Source organism: Coenobita brevimanus, chromosome 103 (genome assembly GCF_032717465.1).
Source record: "Coenobita brevimanus isolate Jiangsu-jjx chromosome 103, ASM3271746v2, whole genome shotgun sequence".
Taxonomy (NCBI): Eukaryota; Metazoa; Arthropoda; class Malacostraca; order Decapoda; family Coenobitidae; genus Coenobita; species Coenobita brevimanus.
Window position 1 is genome coordinate 33,546,569 of NC_137056.1, and position 23,404 is coordinate 33,569,972.

Consider the following 23,404-nt stretch of genomic DNA (forward strand, 5'->3'; position numbering starts at 1 on the left):
TGGAGAAACAATGAACATAAAGAAAGGAGGAAAAAATAATAGACAAGAAGGGAAGGAATATTAAGGAGGAAAAAAAGATAGAATGAACAACAAACTAAAACTGAACTGATGAAAGAAAGGATGAAGGCAAAGTGACATCCAAAAGGAGTAAAGAGATAAAAAGTTGAGGGGATGCCATCAGGACAGGAGAGGAATGAGGAAGTAAGGAAGAGGTGGATGGAGGTGGGGGGGGAGGAGATCAACGGCGAGCTGTGTACATGAGCATTTAGCCACACTTACCTAAACTATGCATACCACCTGGGTATATACTGCCTGGGAGGAAAGAGGGGTTGAGGAGAGACATGAGGAAGAACAGAGAAAAGGAGAAAGGACAGATGAGGGAGGAGAGAATATGAATTGGAAGAAGGAAAGTGGGGAAACAGGTAGAGAGGACAGGAAATGGGAGGGAGAAAAGACAGGACAGAGGAGGAAGAAGAGAGAAGACAGAGGAGGTAGAATGATAGTAGATAAAGGAGGGAGAAAAAGAGAGTAAAATGGGAAGAAGAGATGTGAAGAAGGGGACAAAGGTCATAGAATAAAGAATACGATCATAGATAAAGGTTAAGAAACATGAGTAGAGAGAAGACATGGGGAAAGAGGGAATTGTGAGAGAAGAGATGAGGAAAGATGAAAAGGAAAGGGGAAAGGGAAGAGGGAGAAGAAAGGTAAGGCAGAGGGGAAAGGAGAGAGGACAGAAGAGATAAGGAGAAGTAAGGGAGAGGAGAAGTAGTAAAGGAGGAGTGAAAAAAATTACAGAGAAGAGGAGAAAGGATTAAAATCTGACAAGAGAGGGAAATGAAGAGTTAAGAGAGATGGGAAATGAAGGACAGGGAGAGAAGCTACAGAAAAGTGAGAAAACATGTGAAGCAGAGGAGAGAGACTGAGAGAAGGATAGAGGAGGGCAAAAAGTGAAGTGATGTAGAGATAAAAGAAAGAAAGACAGAGTTGAAAAGAGAAGCGAGAAAGTGGAGAGGGAAAGAAGGAAAATAAATAAGGGGGACAGGAAGAGAAGTGGGGGAGAGAGAAAAGAAGAGATGTCTGGAAAAGGAGAGAGGACAGAAGAGATAAAAAGAAATTGAGGTAGAGAACAGAGAAGTAAAGACATAAGGAGAGAAGAGAAAAGGGGAAGGGGAGAAGAAATCCCTGAGGGTAAAAGTGAGGGGAGGGGAAAGAAGAAATGAGAGGGAAGAGAAGAGATACGAAAAAGATACGGAAAAGAAAGGAAGAGAGCTGAGTGGAGTGGTGAAATAGGACAGGAGAAAAGTGGTAGGCTATTGTAGACCTGACGAATGTACAAAACATTATGATAAAAGAAAGTACAGATAAGAAGAGGTAATGTAAGTGCTGATAGGAAGAAGGGGAGGCAAAGATGAGGACTGGAGGAAAAGGAATGGGAGGTGAAGAGGAAAAAGGGTGACAGAGGTGAAAGAATGGAGGGCACAACAGGAAAAGATGCAAACAATTGAGAGAGAGAGAGAGAGAGAGAGAGAGAGAGAGGAGACCAATGCTTAATAATGATTTTAAAAAGTGTTAAATAGGATGAAGGACAACCAAAGGATGAGGCAATAGTAAGGGGATGTGAGGAAGACAGCGATATAATAATAATAATATTAATAATAACAATAATAATAATAATAATAATAATAATAATAATCCATCCATCCATCCATCATCCAATCCTACATTGCCCCATGAGAAGCGTAGGAGCCCGGGGCTAGGCAGTTGGTCCCGACATTTAAGATGAGAGTGACCAGCCTCACTCATCCCTGAGTGGCATTACATGAGCAATCAACCCCAACCATCCACTGGATATAAATCCTCACCGGCTCAATCCGATTGGAGCGAAATAATTACCCACTAAACCACCAGGCGCCAAAATTTGGTTATATGGTTACCACCCACCATAGTACACTGTAAATGGTTTCCTGGTGCACAGGCAACAATTTGGCTTGTCACTCAGTGCAGAGTCACCCACAGGCTGAAGGAAGTGGAAAGAATGAAGGAAAGAAAGTCAGAAGAGGGAATGTAAAGTCACCTGTAGGCAGAAGGACAAGGAAAGAATGAAGGAAAGAAAGACAAAAGACAATGGAAGGAAAGAAGGATGGAGAGGAAAGGGCAGACACCCGAGAGCAGCACTACATCGAGTGAGTGGATGGTGAGTGCCCCCACCTACCTCAAATAATAATAATAATAATAATAATAATAATAATAATAATAATAATCCATCCATCCATCAATCATCCAATCCTATGTTGCCCCATGAGGAGCACAGAAGCCCAGGGCTAGGCAAGTTGACCCTGACATTTAAGACGATAGTGACCAGCATCACTCATCCCTGAGTGGCATTATGTGAGCCATAAACCCCAATCACCCCTTGGATATATACCTACACAGGCTGAATCTGATTGGAACGCCTTAATTACCCACTAAACCACCAGGCTCCATAATTTGATTATATGGTTACCACCCAGTGCAGTAAATGGTCTCAAGGTGTACGGGAAACCATTTGGCTTGTCACTCAGTGTAAAGTCACCCACAGGCAGAAGGAGGTGGAAAGAATGAAGGAAAGAATGACAGAAGAAGCAGTGTAAAGTCACCCATAGGCAGAAGGAAGAGGAAAGAATGAAGGAAAGTAAGACAGACTAGGAAGGAAGGAAGAGAGGAAAGGGCACACACCCAAAGCAGCACTATATCAAGTGAGTGGATGGTGAATGCCCCCACCTACCGCCAAATAATAACAATAATATTTATAATAATAATAATAATAATAATAACAATTTGGCCATGTGGAGAGGATGGAGGGTGAAAGACTGACGAAGAGAGTGTATGTGAGTGAGGTGGGGGGGGGGAAGAGGGAGGGGGAGGCCGAGGATGAGATGGAGGGATGGGGTGGAGAGGTATATGAGAGAGGGGGGTGTGAGTTGGGAGCAGGGCAGTGAAATGGCGGGGGACAGGGCGACTTGGAGGCGATTTGTTTGTGGCCACCCCAAACAGGATTGAGGCGTCTGGCAATAGATAGATAGAATTATAATAATAATAATAATAATAATAATTATAATAATAATAAATACTACTACTACTACTAATAAAAATAATAATAATAATAAATAATAATAATAATAATAACAGTAATCATAATACTAAAAAAAAATCTATCTATCTATCTATTGCCAGACGCCTCAATCCTGTTTGGGGTGGCCACAAACAAATCGCCTCCACGTCGTCCTGTCCCCCGCCATTTCACTGCCCTGCTCCCAACTCACATCCCCCTCTCTCATATACCTCTCCACCCCATCCCTCCATCTCATCCTCGGCCTCCCCCTCCCTCTTCCCCCCTCCACCTCACTCACATACACTCTCTTCGTCAGTCTTTCACCCTCCAAAAAAAAAAAAATAATAATAATAATAAAGTAGATATGCAGTTTCTTCCTGTGCATTTAGCAAAAGCATGGAAACTGCATACCCAATCCTGCAATATGTATGACTATTTCTCTGAAATGAACGTGCTGACAATTTCCAATTTCTGGTAAATTTTATTTTTGGGAGATGGCTAACTTCCCAACAATCACTGGGGGTCATGCTCCTCATGTGTCGCACTACGGACGAGAGTCCGTTGTACAACATGAAGGCTACCATGATATCAATGCCATTTCTGCCCTACTTTCACTATTTCTGAGAATGTTCAATTTGGTGCGGGGGGTCTGGCCCTCCTAAAAACCATGGTTGGAGAACTATATATTGTGGAAGACCTTCAGAATGACTAGACAAACTCACTTGAGATGTTTTATTTAACTATGTGCCTGCAGAATGGAAAAAGGCTGTGATTGTACCCCTGTACAAAAATAAAGGTGAACAAAGTGAGTGCAAGAATTATCGTGGCATAAGCTTACTGAGTGTGGTAGGGAAGGTATATGGAAGAATTACTATAGAGAAAGTAAGAGAGATATCAGAAGTCCTAGTGAGTGATGAACAGGGTGGCTTTAGGAGTGGCAGAGGATGTGTGGACCAAATATCTGCAGTGAGACAGATAGTAGAGAAAGCTTGTGAAATGGACCATAAGGTGTTTATGGCATTCATGGATCTGGAAAAAGTATATGACAAAGTGGACAGAGAAGGATTGTGGAAAGTTTTGCGCATGTACAGTGTAGAGGGTAAGCTGTTAGGTGCTGTCAAGAGTTTTTATGATGGTAGTGAAGCATGTGTCAGGATTAATGGGCATCTAAGCGAATGGTTCACAATCAGTGTGGGCATGCGACAAGGTTGTGTGATGTCCCCATGGTTGTTCAATGTATATATGGATGGGGTGATGAGAGAAGTGAAAACACGAGTAGTGGAGACAGGGATGGCATTGGTAATGAATGGTGATGGATGGAATATCTCAAATTTGTTGTATGCTGATGATGCAGTATTGCTTGCAAGTACCAGACTAGAACTTGGTAGGCTAGTGCAGAGTTTTGCTGATGTCTGTAAGTGTCGTTCCTTGAGAGTAAATGTAGAAAAGAGTAAAATGATGGTTACTGAGAGAGAAGGTGACTCCCAGTGCAATGTAACAGTGAATGGAGAGACACTGGAATTGGTGAGAGAGTTCAAATACCTGGGTACAGTGATAGAAAAGAGAGGAAAATGTGCAAAAGAAGTTGAAAGTAGAGTGACACAAGGAAGAAAAGTAGCTGGTGCAATGAAGGCCTTGATAAGAAACAGAGGCTTGAGTGTTGCAGCTGCACGAGGCTTACATGAAGGAGTGTTAGTGCCAACTTTAACATATGGATGTGAGACTATGGTGTGGCATGAAAATGAAAAGTCAAGAGTAAGAGCAGTGGAGATGGGACTGCTGAGGAATGTATGTGGAGTACAGAGGGTGGATAGGATACGAAATAATGTGATTCGTGAAAGATGCGGAGTGAGGAAGTCGGTGGACACCAGAATTGAAGAGAGTGTACTAAGATGGTATATCTGAGTGAATTTGAAGGAGGGAGGAGGCGAGGTAGGCCAAGGAGAAGGTGGAGAGATATGGTGGATGAATGTGTGAGGAAGAGAGGTTTGGAAGTCGGTGAGGCTAGGGAACTGACAGGAGATCGAGCTGGCTGGATGAATTTTGTGAGATGTGCATGATCAAGGATTTTTGGCACCCCTTTTTAACGTGGCAGTGTCTGGATTGATTCTGTCGGATACGATATGTGAAGCTACAGAACGTGGTGAATGTTTTTGGCGTATCCGATAGAGCCAGGATTCCAGGGGCTTGAATGATGAGTGAATGGAAACGTGGCCCATTGGATTGGGCAATTTTGGGCTGTCTGGACATTGCTACTCCTCACCCAGCCCTTGGGTGGGAAAGGAGGTCCGGATGATGATGATGATGATGGAGTTTCCTGTTTGATATTTTTATTTTTGGGAGCAGTTGATCCCTGCAACAATCAATGATGGAGGAGGGGGACAAGCTTTGAAAACATCGCATTATGAATTTGGATCCATTGTACATTTTGTACTAAGATAGGGCCTTATCTGCCTTCCTTTGGCTACTTCTGAGATTTTTTTTACTTGGTGGGGGGGCTGACCCCTCTAAAAATAATGGTGGAAAACTTTATGCAGTTGAAGATATTATTAACGAACCAGACAAACTGAACTGGGATGTGTCGCTGAAATCCATGTGCTCACTTACCCCTGTATCTGAACATTTTTACTTTTGGGAGGGGGGCTGATCCTTCCAAGAATCATTACAGGGGTCACTCTTCCTTAAATAGTGCACTGTGGATGAGAGGTCATTATGTTATTTTTGGGAGGAGGGCTGATCCGTCTACAAAGTCATTACTGGGGTCACACTCCTTAAATAGTGCATTATGGATGAGAGTCCACTGTGCAACATGTACTAGGATATCAAAGCCAAATCTGCCATCCTTTCCCCATTTCTGAAAATTTTTTATTTGGTGAGGGGGGGATGACTGCCCTAAAAATCATGATTGCAAAACTGAATATAATGGAAAATCTTCCCAGTAACCATCCGAACTCACCTGGGAAGTTTCATTCAGGAGTTACAGCGCGCGCACACACGCGCATGCAAGCAAATGTGCGAACGGGCACATGCATGCAAGCAAATGTGCACACGTGTGCATGCATACACACACACACACACACACACACACACACACACACACACACACACACACACACAGCTTGAATATCGCGCAAAGGTGTAGGGAACATTTCCGAAAACTATTTTATCCTGCAGGAGAGATAATAATGATGATGATGATGGTGGTGGTGCAAGAGATGAAGAAAAAAAAGGGAAAGGATATGAAAGAAAGATAAGTTAATTATAAGACTTGTGTATCAACAAACACACACACCCACACACACACACACACACACACACACACACACACACACACTGAAATACACCCCCGCAGACACCCCCCCTAGGACGGCCCCACACCTACCCCAGAAGGACACCACATGGAGGTGTATAGAGAGAGCACCAGGCCCGAGCAAAATGGGCCTATGTACCCCACGACCTCGCGCCCCTCTCGCTCTCAACCAGCAAGGAAGCAGTCTCGGATAACTACATCTCAGCCGGGCCAGCCCTTGCCAGGATCAGGGTGGGACTTGTCTTCTGACAGTCCCAGGCAGCACTGCAGTATCGGCCACTGTCCATATCAGGGAAGGATCGGCCACTGTACGACCTTCTGCTGTTGTCCCCTGCAGCACTGTAGTATCGGCCACTGTCCATACCGGGGAAGGAGTGGCCACTGTACGCCCTTCTGCTGCAGCCTCACCTGGAACCAGCCCCACGGTGGCAGTCACTGTACATCCCAGGTTGGACGTGACGGCCACTGTGCACACATCGGATGGCAAACCTGGGAGAGGCAGAACCGCGGCGTCGGCCACTGTCCACATCGGGGAAGGAGCAGCCACTGTATGCCCTTCATCTGCCTACACCTCCCCCGGGAGCAGCATCACGGTATCAGCCACTGTCCATACCAGTGAAGGAGCAGCCACTGTACACCCTTCTGCTGTTGTCCCCAAGGGCTGTGGAACCGCGACGTGGGCCACTGTCCACATTGGGGAAGGGTCTGCCACTGTACGCCCTTTGTCTGCAGTCCCTAGGGCCTCCCCATCGGAGGAAGTCCCTGACGGGCCCACCTATCACTCAGAGGCCATGCAGGACGCCCTTCTTGCTTTCCCCACAGGTGTGGTCCCCAGCAGAAGCTGCCCTTTGAAGAGCAGTGGCAGGGCCCAATCCTAGGAGAGGGAGTCCATGCCCTATGAGTCGCCCCTGGACGACGTCTGGCCCTGATGGACGCCACCCAGAAGGGACGCCGCAGGCCACTCCTGACGGTGGTCCAGCCCAGTGGTGACTGCAGCCCCCAACCACCCAGGGATGCACCTAGGACCCCAGGGCGGGACCTCCTGAGCCCGTTCCGCCGACGACCCTCCGCCAGGAGCAGACGGCGGTAGGCGCGACTCCTGACCTTGTTTGGCCCCAGTCCTGAGGGCCACCTGTCGGGTCGAGACCCCACTAAGGAAGTGCCTTTTCAAACCCCGGACCGTGATCACGCCTGGGTTACCTCACCTCCTGCAGTAGTCCCGTGCACGGGAGGGCACACCCGAGGACCAGCCCCCTACGCCCGGACATCACCTCTGATTAGGCCCAGGTTTCAGCAGCCCAAGAAGCCCCCTGATGCAATAACAGTGACTCCCTACAGAACAAGGACTGACAGTGTCTGTATTATATGGCTTGTTCACATCAATGGTACGGAGAAGTCTGACAGCTTTCATACCTATCACAGTGACACCTTTAATGCGCAATGAGAATTACCTAAGTCTGAAAGTAACGAGTATTACACTAGGACTGTACGGGAAGAACTACATAGACTGGGCCTAAAACTCCTGTGTACTATTAGTGAATATTACTGACTGATGGTGATTACCCTTGTATGTATTGTGTGCAGTAATTATTGTGTACCAAAAGCTTGACATGTCCATATAACTATAGTCTCACCAATCTAAAACCAAGGTTTGGGTGGAGTCCAGCCGGGGATTTCCCGGCGTACAGCGTTGCCTTGCTTCCTATACTCTGATTGGCTAGTGGCTGACCTGACACCGTTAGAGCTCGCCGCTCACATCTCGCCACCTGGCCTGACATGACTTCACCCACTTCTGTGTGTGTGTTTGTGTATGTGTGTGTGTGTAAAGACAAACTAATTTAAGTTATAAATATAACCAAAATAATGAATTTAAAAATCGCATTCTCTCTCATATAATTTATGATTCCTAGTATGGGCCTGGATGTTGCCGCTCGTGAGTGTTTTAACCAGTGGCGGCGCCAGGAAATTTTCATTGGGGGGGCTGAGGAGGGGCTGGGGTAAAATGTGGGGGGGCTTCACAAAATGTCATCAAACTGAAGTGTTGATGGAAAATTGGTATGTACATATTCATAATATCTGAATGTACTGAGGTTCATTTTAGACACCTGTACTCTTTGAAACTGTGGTGTTAATGTATAACATTTCTTATCTCATCAAAAATTCTGCCAAATGAAAGACATAAAACTAGCAAGGAAATTCAGATTAATGTATATGCAACATAATAACATTTATTATTTCCAGTTTATTCCATAAGATTGAAGTTTAACTCAATTAATTTAGACATCATGTGTAAGCAAGCAGTTAACATGACAGAAAAAAATTCTATGTTATGAAGTTATTACAATCTGAAGAATCAGAAGAATTTTTAAATCAAGGTGTAACGACTGTCACGTTACTTTAAAACTATGCGCCTGTTCTGGTGATTGGCAGTAAATGTGTCTATAATGGCATCAATGTTCAGCTGTTTGGCCCTCCTAGAATTAATTGATATTACAGCAAGGTTGCTGGTGCGGTTGTTGCCACTGCTGTTCCTCAAGTATGTCTTGAGGAGTTTCAGACATGAGAAGCTCCTCTCACAGGCAGCTGAGGTGACAGGGAGGGTCACTGCAATGCATACAAGTTTATACAGATCTATAAAGGCGTCCTTGTATGGCTCCAGCATGGCTGCGAGCTCAAGTGGTGTGGACACTTCCAGGCCATTGTCTCTCTTCCTAGCTATTAATCTTGTCAATTGGTGGACCTCCACTGCAAGATCACCCTCTGCCACTCCATAATTGGCTGCCATTCCTGACAGCGCTTTTTTGTCCAGAAATGTAATGTGCTTAGGATTCAAGGCAGCAGCACCCATCAGAACATTACAGGCATCAGATGAAAATCGCCTGCTCAGCTCATTGAGCATTCTATCTATGATGGCATAGAAGGTCCTTCTCCTGGCATCTGGTATAGCTCCATCCCTCTGGCCTGTACTGGATGTTATGATGAATTCATCCAGGTGTCTGGGAGCAGATCGTTGTCTACCTGGACGCTCAGTCTCAGTGCGTATCCCAACTACCTTGCACAAATCCTCAGCAGCCTCCTCTAACTCCTTCCAGGCAGCTTCAGTCCTCATTTCTGTCAGTCCAGACATGACAGACTGCATCAAGTCCTCTGCAGAGGCCAGCTGAAGGTCAGGTGACTGGAGGTGGTTTGACAGTTGTTTGGTCATCAGTAACACTTTTTCCATGGCCATCAGAATTGTCACAAATTGCTGATCTAGCAGGATGCACAGGCCCTTTGCCTCAGTGGCTCTGTGTGCATTGTCTCCCTCCATGAGACATAAGTTACCCTTAGTATTAGAACTAGGCTGGAAGTTTTCCTTAGAAGTTGAGTCAACTGATAAATTTTCCGTAATTTCCGTGAAATTACTATCATTCAGAATCTGCTAAATGCTAACAGCTAAAAATAATAATCACGATTTAATCTATTGTCTTGAATCTTTTCCTAAACTTATAACACTTCGTTTCGTCAACCTTTGTGTATTATTTGTAAATAGTAATACAAAATTGAAAGTTCAAATAAGGGACGTCCTACCTAAATTCGCCTTTGGAATCTGGCAATATTGGGGGGGCTGATGGGGGGGCTTCAGCCCCCCCAAGCCCCCCCTTGGCGCCGCCACTGGTTTTAACTTATTTATGTCTATTAAGAAAATAGCGTATGTTCTACTGATTCCTTCAAATTATATTATAAACGTAATTGTTACATTACTTACCCAACTTAGAACTACCGTGAAAGTCGGTAAAAGTAACTACAATTTTTTCAGCACCACTGTAAAATATGTATGCCACGTTTCTTTATTGATGTACAAGAGCCATACGCATTACAAGTTTACCTTCCTTTGATATGCTAGAATACTTACGTTTATATTGTAATAGTACGTGTGTACCTACCTGTGATGCCTATTACATATATACCAGAATCTACTCATCGATTGTTTAGGAAGTATGGCATGGCTGCACCAAGCGCCAGACCCCACCCAAACCTTGGTTTTAGATTGGTGAGACTATAACACTGTATATATATGCTGTATATTGTAAGGGGATCAGGATTAAGACAATATATGTGTAAGGTTGGTCTGCCAAGCTTTTATGCCCTGTTCATCTTGTTGTGTGTTCTAGTTCCGGTCTCGAAAGAGGACCCCGCTCAGTAGGTAGTGTTCTTAGGACGAAAAGTCGACCTAAAAACACCTAGCATAAAACACACACACACACACACACACACACACACACACACACACATACACACACACACACACACACACACACACACACACACCGCTCGCTGGTGCTGGTGCAGTGGTAACGTTCTCGCTTGCCATCTGGTAGACGGGAGTTCGCGCCTCGCTCAGGTTGCGAAAAGTTTCACTGACGAAGTGGGTGGTTACTGTCCCCCTTGAGCAAGGGGACGGGTGTGTGCATGTGTGAAGGTCACAGCCTTGCCCTTAGATCGGACTATATGAGCTCTCAGCTCCCTTCTGGGAGGGTAAAAGCTGACGATCACGACCATCAGGTGATCCTGACCGACCCGGTGAATTACACACACACACACACACACACACACACTAGGCAAGAAAATGATATTGACAGTTTAATACATCACCCTCCACTCGGAAAAAGCGATCATGCAGTACTAAATTATAACTTCAGGATAGCATATGACATAGTAAACAGCAATGACAGTTACAAAAAGAGCCTAAACTATAAAAAGGGAAATATCAAGACCTAAAGAAGTATTTCTTAGAAGTTGATTGGGAAAATGAGCTTAGAGGACAAGATTTAAATCTATCTATCTATCTATTCTATCTATTGCCAGACGCCATAATCCCGTACGGGGTGGCCATTTGACTCTGAATTATTTGTTTTACAGGGAGGGGCACTAACCCTCCACCAATCCACTTGACACGTAGGGAGCACGTATGGTTTGGTTATATGGTTAAGATTTAAATGCTGTATATAAAAAATTCTGTGAATTTTATGAAATAGGAGTCCAGAAGTACAATCCACAGCACAAAGAAGCAAATAAGAAAATACAGAAATGGTTCAATACAGAATGTAAAAAATCAAAAGAAAGAAGAGATTTGTTGTTGAATAGATACAGAAGACATAATAGTGAAAGGGTGTATAATAATTACAAACAGGCAAGAAACGATTATACAAGAATTAGGAGGGAAGCCCAAAAACAGTTTGAGGAGGATATAATAAATAAAAGTAGTGATCAACCAAAGCTGTTTTACAGCTATATCAGAAGCAAAACCAAAGTAAAAGATATAATACAATCAATTACAGACGAAGGAATCACTTATACACAAGAGAAGGATATTTGTGAAGCACTAAATGAGAATTTCCAATTAGTTTTTACAGAAGAAAAAATTTTTTAGAGGGACTATGTGGAACACGCATGTCCACACATACTACCAAATATACAAATAGCAGAAAAAGTAATACAGGAGGAGTTAAGTAGATTAGACAGAGGAAAAGCAAGTGGTCCTGATGAAATATCATGTTGGGTACTACGAGAATGTGCAAAGGAGTTAAGTAAACCATTATTTATAATTTTCAAGAAATCCTTGAGTCAAGGTAAACTACCTGATATTTGGAAAAAAGCAAATATTGTCCCCTTATTCAAGAAAGGAAATGGACAAAATCCACTCAACTACCGACCAGTATCACTGACCAGTGTTGTAAGCAAGGTATTAGAAAAGCTTATAAGAAAAGCTTTGGTAAATCATCTAGAAGAACACAGTATGATAACAGAAAGACAGTTTGGTTTCAGAAAAGGAAAATCATGTGTTACTAATCTGTTGAGCTACTATGACAGAGTAACAAACACAATACAGGAAGGGAAGGATGGGTGGACAGTATCTATTTAGATTTCAAGAAAGCTTTTGACACAGTACCACACCAAAGACTTTAATGGAAACTGTACCATCAAGGAGGAATTCAAGGCAAACTGTTTTGTTGGATGCAAGACTTTCTCATAAAAAGAGAAATGAGAACAGTACTAAGAGGAAACTACTGATCATGGAAAGAAGTGACTAGTGGAGTACCACAGGGTTCAGTGCTGGCACCAATCATGTTTTTAGTGTATATAAATGATATAAACAGTAACACTGGAAATGACAGCTATCTGAATATGTTTGCAGATGATGCAAAAATACAAAGGAGAATTACTAACACAGACTCTTGTAAAGAGCTACAAGAAGAATTAAATAAACTTCATGAATGGAGTAGTACATGGCAAATGGAATTCAATGTGGACCAGTGTCATGTAATCAAGTTTGGTAAAAGTGGAAAAAGCCCTGATTGGGATTATAAGTTAGGAAATAAAACCCTATACACATCAGAAAAAGACCTAGGTGTGATCATCAATAACAGACTATCTCCGGCTGACCACATCAGCGAGAAGGTATGGAACATGTATACACTGTTTGCAAATATGAGAATCGCATTCACATACATAAATGAAGACATGCTAAGAAGGATAATAACATCATTCATTAGACCAACCCTGGAATATGCATCCGTAGTCTGGAGTCCTCATCTCAAAAAGCACATAGACAAGATTGAAAAAGTTCAAAGGGCCGCTACAAGATGGATACCAAGCTTATGGGACCTAAGCTACGAAGAAAGACTAAATAAACTGAATCTACCAACACTACAGGAGAGAAGGAAAAGAGGTGACATGATAATGCTATATAAATGCATATCAGGGATGGAGATAATAGACATAAATGATTACTTAACATATGGAGAAGCATCAGCAAGAGGACACTGCAAAAAACTGCATGAGGAGAGGTGATAAAGACGTAAGGAAATTCAGTTTCCCAAACAGAGCAATTGATCGATGGAATGCACTACCGAATGAAATAGTGTGTGCCAAAACAATTCACAAATTTAAGGATATGTACGATAAATATGGTTTCAGACACGGGACAGTACGAGCTTGACTCATTCCTGTAAAGATACAATTAGGTAAGAACAATTAGGTAAGAACACACACACACACACACACACACCGCTCGCTGGTGCAGTGGTAACGTTCCCGCTTGCCAACTGGTGGACGGGAGTTCGCGCCTCGCTCAGGTTGCGAAAAGTTTCACTGACGAAGTGGGTGGTTACTGTCCCCCTTGAGCAAGGGGACGGGTGTGTGCGTGTGTGAAGGTCACAGCCTTGCCCTTAGATCGGACTATATGAGCTCTCAGCTCCCTTCCGGCAGGGTAAAAGCTGACGATCACGACCATCAAGTGATCCTGACCGAACCGGTGAGTTACATGCGCGCGCGCGCGCCGCCTTCCATTGTGTGTTAACTGTTTTAGCTTCCCCACCAGTTCTCTCTCTCTCTCTCTCTCTCCAGCACGGTCACGGCCCCATCACACATTTTTTTTTTTGTTCATTCTTGTTACCTCCAACTCAAGAAGGTCTGCACAGTCTCTGTGCGAAAACGTCTTTTATATTCTGTTCTTGCCTTCACACGATTTCCATCTTTGGAATGGTGTCTATGGAAGGGGTTAATTATCATTCCGAGTTTTTTTTTTTTTTTTTTTTTTCTAGCATATGATCTTACCCAGCCTTGAGAAACTTTTCGGTCCACAGAGATTAACCCTTCGTCAATTTGGTCAGTACGCGAGATCCTTTGCACGCTATTTTAAATTCGTCTGGAGGTAGCAAAGAATAAACAGCAAAAATACGTCACCGAATGAAAGGGTTGAATGACCGTAGCCTACTGACAACAGCCCGAGGACGCCTTCTCTCTCTCTCTCTCTCTCTCTCTCTCTCTGCTATACCATGCGAGTCGATTCGACATAGAACACCGTAGTAGTGAGGGGATTAATGAAAGCTATATATATAACCCTTCCAGACAGAACATTCTCCCTGGAGCTGAATGAGAGCTCAGAGGTAGCTAGAATTCACTGAAAAAATTTCATCGTCCTGAGAGAGTTAAAACTGAAAGAACGGAGGTAGGCTAAAGCCTTCTACTTCAAATTAATATCAAAGAACGGAGGTAAAGCCTTCTACTTCAAATTAATATCAGAAATCCACGATGAGAAGAAATAGTGTCTGGGGGTTCATTAACTCGTTGCTGAATGCAATGCAGGCCCGTAATTTTCAACAGATTTTTTTTTTTTTTTGGGGGGGGGAATAGACAAAATGTATAAGCTATACCTCCGTACTACAAACTTAAATCGAAACGCTTAAGTTTGCAGACCATTTTGTATTTTTCAGTTTGACTTTACCCAAGATTTGATTGTAATGCTAGGTGAAATTAGGCTCGACTTCTCGTTCCTATTTCACCTAACGTGGAGCGGGGTCCACTTTCGAGACCGGAGCTAGTGCAACAAAGAGAGGCAGGACACAAAAACTCTAGGCAACAACCTTTACACGTATATTACCACAGTCAGACACAGGACAAATCAGCAGATATTACAGCACAATATATAGCAATATAAAACCTTGTCTAGGATATGTGTATCTCGCATGATACTTGCTTCTCTGATAATAATGACAACACAAACAATCCTAGTGTATCAGGAGCGCAGTAAATATAGACGCGCGTGGGAGCACGGGAGGAGAGTTGAGTCTCACTATATAGGAGGAGATAGGGGAGGTGCGGGGAGTGACTTGTGACGGCTAGGGGGAAAGTTATGGTAATACTGGAGGGCGGCAGATATTAGCCGTGAAGTTTATATGGTTTCCACTAGCCAAAATACTTTGGTAATTGATTTTATTCTTGATTTACACTTACTCGGGATACTGGAGTGAGAGGGTGGTAAACAAGATTTATGGGTAGTGGGGGAGGGAGAGAATACCATTAATACTTCCTTTCACAATATTCCCTCACAGTAATGGGGGTATGTCTTTATAGGGGAATCTCCCGGCGGCACAGGCTTATTAATTGTATAACAGGGATGTCACTCACACGTACAGTCAATCAGATCTTGTTCCACACTCTCGTCCTTTAACCGCGGGCATTGTTTTGCCCCGACTGTCCTCTCCCGCGGGGGTTTCGACCAAAATGTAAACAAACTTTAAACCTTTATAACTCTGCACAGATCTAGAGCGAAAAATAAGGTACCATTAGAAAGTACTAACCTTCGGCTTTGCAATGATGTAGGTTTCATGATTTCGTTGATTATCACTGGATGGGCAGTGCCATTAGAAGTGAGCGATCTAAAATCACTATTTTTCGCTCACACACCATTACCTTCGCTCATACACCATTACCAAATGCCAACCTCATTCTGATAATAATACTATAAACATATATGAACACTGCACATACGATAAACACCCACTCTGTGTTCACTGAGGCAGGTAAAAGGCACTGTAATTACCCGCACTTCACTGCCACATCAGCGGTGTTGTAATCACTATTTTTCGCTCACACACCATTACCAAATGCCAACCTCATTCTGATAATAATACTATAAACATATATGAACACTGCACATACGATAAACACCCACTCTGTGTTCACTGAGGCAGGTAAAAGGCACTGTAATTGCCTGCACTTCACTTCCACATCAGCAGTGTTGCCACTCACACAGCTGGACAGATACTGATGCGTGTTTCGTCCGGGGTGGGGTGGGGGGCCCAGGGGGTGGGAGGTGGGGCCCCAGGAGGGGGAGGAGGGAGGTGGGGGGTCGGCTGGAGTGAAAGAACTTAATAGCTACTCTCCCTTGAAACAACTGGCACATGGAAAAAACGCGGGGTATTCAAAATATTCACAAACATTCGAGAATGACACCCGCGGTTTGGTCCAGTTTTTGCAATGTCATTCTGGAATGACACCCGCGGTTAAAGGGTTAACTTCTCACTGTGATCTGATTTACCCCGATATTCACTATATGAAATCACTGCACAATACTTACATTAGGGGAAATCACACTTAACCTAAATCACTCGTACTACAATATCACACGTATTCATCAGGGGGATAGGCAGGAACATGTCGTCGGCGATCCTGCTGGGCTAGGGGCACCGCCAATGTGAGGTGTGCCGAGAGGACACGGGATAACTCGTAAGGGCGTCCTCTTGCGTCCTGGGCTTCCCGTGGCTTCCGGGCTTGGCTCGGGCGTGTGGCCCTCGGGACTGGGGCCGAATAGCTCCGGGAACCTCTGTGATAAGTCCCGGTGTCGTGGGGGCGTAGAGAGATCACGCCCGGGTGTCCTGGGGAGAACCGAGAGAGACTGTGGGCTGCGGTCTCCAGCATCTAGGGGCGCCGACAGGGGAGGGCTGCGGCAGCAACTTCCACTGGGGTTCATCAGGTGCGTCTGCTCTAGAGCCAGGCGTAGGGAACAGAGACCAGGGGAGGCTGGGAGGCCTGTCTGGGTCACTCTGGGACAGGGAGCCTGGGCTCCAGTCTCCTGCCGTGGGGACGTCTCTCTACTCACCTCTCTCTGCACACCCTCGGAGCGACCGTAGATCGTCTCAGGAGGGAGGGAGCGACCATAGATCGTCTCTACCAGAGCACTTTCGGAGTGACCATAGATCGTCTCTACCGGAGCACTTTCGGAGCGACCATAGATCGTCTCTACCGAAGCACTTTCGGAGCGACCATAGATCGTCTCTACCGGAGCACTTTCGGAGCGACCATAGATCGTCTCTACCGGAGCACTTTCGGAGCGACCATAGATCGTCTCTACCGGAGAACTTTTGGAGCGACCATAGATCGTCTCTACCGGAGCACTTTCGGAGCAACCACAGATCGTCTCACGAGGATTGGAGCGACCATAGATCGTCTCTACCGGAGCACTTTGGGAGCGACCATAGATCGTCTCTACCGGAACACTTTGGGAGCGACCATAGATCGTCTCTACCGAAACACTTTGGGAGCGACCATAGATCGTCTCTACCGGAACACTTTGGGAGTGACCATAGATCGTCTCTAACAGAGGGGCGCCGTCCGGAGTATATTTTCTAACTCCACCCCTAGCTGGCTCAGCAATCCCACTCCGCGAAGGTAGTGTCCTTCTCCTACGGTGGCGGCGGCGTGGTGGCTACATGTCACAGGGGCGCACGGCCCGGGCTGACATGTGTCGCTGTTGCTGAGAGTGGTGGTGGCTGGTGGCGGCTACCCCGTGGGGTCCGTGTGGGGGTGTCGGCGCATCTGCGGGCATCCTAAGCTGTTTTCGGCTTGCCCTGTCGTCGGGGGTACTATGGTATTCTTCGGGGGCACTGTTTTTCAAGCCACGCATTTTACCGGCCAGTAATTTTCAACAGATTTTTTTTTTTTGGGGGGGAGGAATAGACAAAATGTATAAGCTATACCCCCGTACTACAAACTTAAATCGAAACGCTTAAGTTTGCAGACCATTTTGTATTTTTCAGTTTGACTTTACCCAAGATTTGATATTTAATGAGGTACGTTATGTTTAGTGATGGAGCTGGGTGTTTAAATATAAAGCTTCACTTTCTGCCAGTCTGGATTTTCAACCAAGACTGTGACTAACAATTTGGCCATTTAATTTTAGACGCACTACACTGCACCCCTATCAAGACTATTCCTACTCGCCTGCGGTAGGATTCAGGTTATTGAGCCCTCAGTCTTAGTTGAAGTTTTGACAAATTAATATACTGAAAACACTGGGGGCTATAGCCCTCCTTCCCCTTCCCCCCAGAAATTACGGCCCTGCGATGAGTTTCGTGGCTAGCAGACTAGGCAAATATAATGGTCACAATTGCACAATAAATGACCATCAGACACAGGAGGATGGCATTCATTTTCCCCTTTATGTTGTCATCCCTTCGCTACTGAACAAAATACCGTGGCTGTAGTAGAAATAAAACAAGGGAATGGCCATGGTGGTGAAGGGGATAATGGAGACAGTTTTTAATCCCTTCTCTACTAAACTGAATAAAACCGTCTGGCCGTAACAAGGGTAATACAGAAAAGCCGCATTCGTGTTGAAGGGGTCAATGATAATGCTATAAAACCCAATTCCCAGGGAACATCTTTACTAGTTTATGATGGATTCTCCGTCATAACCGAGACTTAATTTTGCATGAAGAACAAAGACTTCAGAATACTTCACGTCTCTTGTTTATCGTGCCGAATCCTGTCTTAGTTTCTTAGCTATCATCAATACCATGTCGCCACTGAAATATATTTTTGCAGGAAGGGCACAGGAAGGAGAGTTCAAAACACCATCGTCTCCTGTTCATCTTGCCCAAAGAAATCTTGAGATATGATATGGAATTTATCTTAACTTTGTAGGTGAATCCTGGTCCTTCAACACTGTATCCCACAGACTGAAGACAGTGTTATCAAAACTGAGTGAGTGAAGGCGTAGATAATCCCTTAGTGCTATGTTAAGATAGCAGTACATGAGTGGACAGCTCTACAATACACAGACTGACAAATTATACTGTTTCCCTCGACCCATAAAATCATTCAACTCCTTTAATCTGACGGGGTACTTTTTATTTCATTCTTGATACCTTGATTGTGCTCTGTCTAGAAGTTATTTTTCGAACATGATTTGTTGGATAAGACCACCAATAATCTTTCCAGTTCATAGAAAATCTCATTAGCTGAATAAAAATGTCTGGAGGTAGCAAAAAATAAACTAGGAATTACGCCACCGGACTGAAGGGATTATTACACTGACAGCTGTATACCGTCAAATAGACATCTGAAGTCTAGAGGGTTAAGGAGCTCTGATTGAATGTGGCCCATACGGGTTTAAATCTGAGCAAGGTTTGTGGTTAATTGCTCGTATGATGCCACTCAGGGAAGAGATTGGTCACTCACCAAAAAAATTCCTTGACTGAGTAGCCGAGCCTCGGGTCCCTATATTCCTGATGGGGCAATATGATGAAGCAAGAGAACAACAGAAGACAACGAAAATTATATGTAAGGCCAGGAAATGGTTATACTGCACTGCTCTCCACAATTAGGCTAGCAGCGAGGTACGAGTATAAAGGTCACACCAGCGATTGGAGGTTTGTTTCCCCTCTGAGATCTCAAGTTTAACAACTTCAGTTCGAAGACATACATATTTCATGCTTGCTACCTTCCAATTGTTTTATTCAGCTTTGGATATACTTTTCAAACGGAGAGGTTATGCTCGTATGTACACTACCTCCCTTCAATATGTGAGGTCAATTCACCCACCCATCCATCCATCCAACCAATAATTCATCCATCATCCAGTCTTTTATCGCCCCATACAGAGCAAAAGGGTCCAGGGTTATGCTATTCAGTCCAAACATTTAAACCGAGTGACCAGTTGCTCTTCCATAAGCGGTGTTATGTAAATAATGAACCCCAACCTTCCCTTGAACTTAAATCCTTGAGTCACATTTCTGAAGCAACAGGAAAAATACAGCACAAAATAAGTCATCGGGCTGCAGAGGTTAACAGTATGTCCATTAGGGCTCACCTGTGGCTGGTCTCTGGTGGGCTGATTCTTGAGGGCCGAGCTGGACCCTCCGCCGGGATCTCTAACGGGGGTCTTACCCAGCTGTTGTTGCTGCTGTTGGGGGTAGATGCTCAGGTCCCGCGTGCTGCCGTTGTTCTGCTGTTGAGAGTATGGTGCTAGGTCCCTGTTGTTGCTAGAGCTGTTATTACTGTTGTTGCTGGTGGTGCTGCTGTTGTTGGTGGTGCTGCTGGTAGTGTTCTGCTGCTGTTGGGAGCGGAGCATGACCCCGGCGTCCCCGCTGAGACGATGAACATCCCCGGGCCTGAGGAATGAGAAGGGAGAGTTTAGTTTTGATTCACACACACACACACACACACACACACACACACACACACACACACACACACACACACACACACTCACACAGGCACATTGCATGAAGACACAAACTGTTAATATAATCCGACGGAACAATTTTATACAATACTGCATATACAGAAGTTGATATGATTTCCAAGGCAGCATCGAATCTTCGTCTCATAGGGAGTGTGACAGCCAGAATTTTCCCTTTTCTCATGGTGGCCAAGTACGAAACATTCAGAGGCAACGGTGGTGAGGAGGGTGCTGGTGACAGAAGTGTTATAATGACTGTGTGTGTGTGTGTGTGTGTGTGTGTGTGTGTGTGTGTGTGTGTGTGTGTGTGTGTGTGTGTGTGTGTGTGTGTGTGTGTGTGTGTGTGTGTCAGTCTGCATAATTACGAGTACCTCATCGGTACGAACCTGAACAGTGCAAACAAATACCCTGTACTATCATAAGAAAGAATATACGGTATTTCAACCATGCAGTTTAAATGTCTGCCAAGGCTTGAATCGAACCAAGCCTCAGTGCACTGCAGATCGGGGTACGAATGCAAAAAATCATGAGAAACACACGGAGCCCACAAACTTCATTTATATGAATCATATTGCTTGGTATCACATATACTGTAAAATGAGCAAACATAACTACTGCTAACAACAATAATGAAACAGGTAACATCTCACAAACGTCCGACAAGTCACGTGAGAATACTGGCAAAATCGTGGAGTTAAAGGACAGAATGTAATGTGAAACTGGAAAGGCAAGACAAAGGGAAATAATAAAGGTACGAGGGATCAAGCGAGGGTCAGCGGTTAAACACCGATCTATCGGCTGTATTGGTGCTAATAACATGCCCCCCCCCCCATCACCGGACCACTACCCCCATCACCCTCTCTCTCCTCCTAATCCCCTCACTCTTCACTCCTTGCTCCCCTCTCCCGCCCTCCTCACTCCTCATGACCGTCTCTTCTCACCCTGCGTGTCCCACTCACGAAAATCTTCTCCCTGTACTTCCCCGGCTCAGGCTAGCTTGTCTCCTTACCATCATGTTCCGCACTCTCAGTGTTCATATCTTACAGTATTATCATCCACAGCGTTCATGTTCTCACTCGCACCCTATCCTAATGCTCATTTGCAACTCTCACCCTCGCGCCTCACAATCTTCTCACTCACCTTCACCTTCATGTCCCCAATCCTCATAATCCCTTCAACGTCAAATTCACCTCAACTCCTCAGCCTCAGCCTCAGCCTAACCCATATCTCTCATGTCCTCAAAATTCCCTCACCTTCACATCCTACCCTCATTCTCCGCTTCACGTCCTTATGAACTCTACCCTCAACTTTAATACTCTCATCCTTACAACCTCTCACCCTCATACTAACTTCTCATGAATTCACTCCTCACAATCCCTCACCTTCACTCCTACCCACAGCCTCATCCTCACCCTCACACCTCAAAACACTCAATCTCTCGCTCCCATCCTCACCCTTCATGTCTTACATGCTCCTCACTCTCATTTTTCATGATTTCACAGCACCCTCATCCTCACTCTTGCTCATCTCCTCACAAACCCTTCATCTCCACGTCCTCCATTCACCCTAATTGTCACTAATTCTTTACTCACAAACCCCTCACCCTTACGTCTTCTTTGCGACGTCTTTCTCCCTCACCTCTCACGTCCCTCTCCTTAACCCCTGCTCCCTCGAAACATGCCATCCCCCCTCATGACCCACTGCTGCCGGCCACGCTCGTTCCTCTCCACACACACGTCCAGTCACCTAAACTCAGTTTTTTTTATCGAGGCGAAAATGCACTTGACAGATTAGTGATTACTGGCTGAATGCAACATTACTTCATTATCTAGCATTATTAGCTGACAACAATTATCTGAGAGGGAAATTTGAGTTAGTAAATATTTTTTGGACATGTTGCATTCAGCCAATCATCAACAACCTGTCGAGTGCATCTTCGCCTCAATAAAAAAAACGGAGTATAAGTAATCCCCATCTTTCATTCCCATCCCCTCGCCCTACCCATCACCCCCTTTCTATGGCTTCCTCATTTGAAGCTCTGCACCTACCACATCCCGAGTTTATAAATATTCCCGGTTACAGCGTTGAAAAAAAAAAAAAACTACATAATACAAATTTTCAGTACTATTAAACTCTCTCTCTCTCTCTCTCTCTCTCTCTCTCTCTCACACACACACACACACACACACACACACACAAGCGAGCGCGCATACATACAAACACACGTGCTCAGGCCGCTGCATTACATCCCAAGCAGCACATGCGCCTCAACATTGCCATCAAGGTACATCCTTATTACAGCTCCACATTACCACTCCATGATACTTCACGCGGCTGCACACACACCAGTAAACAATGGCTGATTAGCTCCTGTATTACCAGACGCCAATTACTGATTATATCATCCTACTGAAGGGGTTAATGACGGCTTCTAATCCCTGCACAAAGACGGGTCTTTTCAGTGCTTAACAATATCCCCTGCCAAAGCCTACATTAAGAATTCCAAAAAGTTTTCGTACGGAGGGAAATCATGGAGAGTTTTTCTTCCTTTTTCATATATGCGGTATTCTCAAAACTGAACCATATCGCTCGGTCGTAGAAAATTTGAAAAAAAAACCCTTCCTGGTATTGATGGCTTAGTGATGGGATTTGTATAAGCTATAAGTGCTTCTTAGTTCCCCATTTCCACTGCTACCTACTCTCAAAGCAACCGAAGCTTCCATTAACCACACCATCACATCACACCTGCCACATCAGCACATCACATCACGTCACCACACCAACGGTTATCATCGCATCACTCCATATCACCACATCAGCAGATCATCGGCTCATTCACACACCACACATCATATAATCACACAACCGACGGGACCACATCAATTTAATACATTCTATTGACTCATCAGCTAATCATATCACCATTTCACTGGGTTATAAGCAATCACATCACCAGGTCGGCACCATATCACATCACAACTTCATATCAACGGATCATATAAACATAGTACTGGGCCATCACCATATTACATCAAATAACATCACATCACCACATCAGAGGTTCGTCACCACATCATTATGCGCACCACAGAATATCACCACATCAAGGGTCACCACATAATATCAAATGACCACATCGCATCACACCAGACACATCGTTTCACCAAAGCGCATCACACCAGCGGCTCATCAGTGGGTCATCACATCAGCTCAT

At 44.7% G+C, this 23,404-nt stretch overlaps 1 protein-coding gene across 1 annotated transcript in view; it reads right to left on the reverse strand.

The window, feature by feature from the left end:
* LOC145415669 (ankyrin repeat and BTB/POZ domain-containing protein 2) overlaps nt 1-23,404 on the reverse strand; it is a 208,935-nt gene that overhangs the window by 161,688 nt on the left and 23,843 nt on the right. Inside the window, exon 2 of the mRNA XM_080284884.1 lies at nt 19,819-20,119. Within this exon, the coding sequence (XP_080141010.1) occupies nt 19,819-20,119 (301 nt within the window). The remainder of the gene's footprint in view (nt 1-19,818; nt 20,120-23,404) is intronic.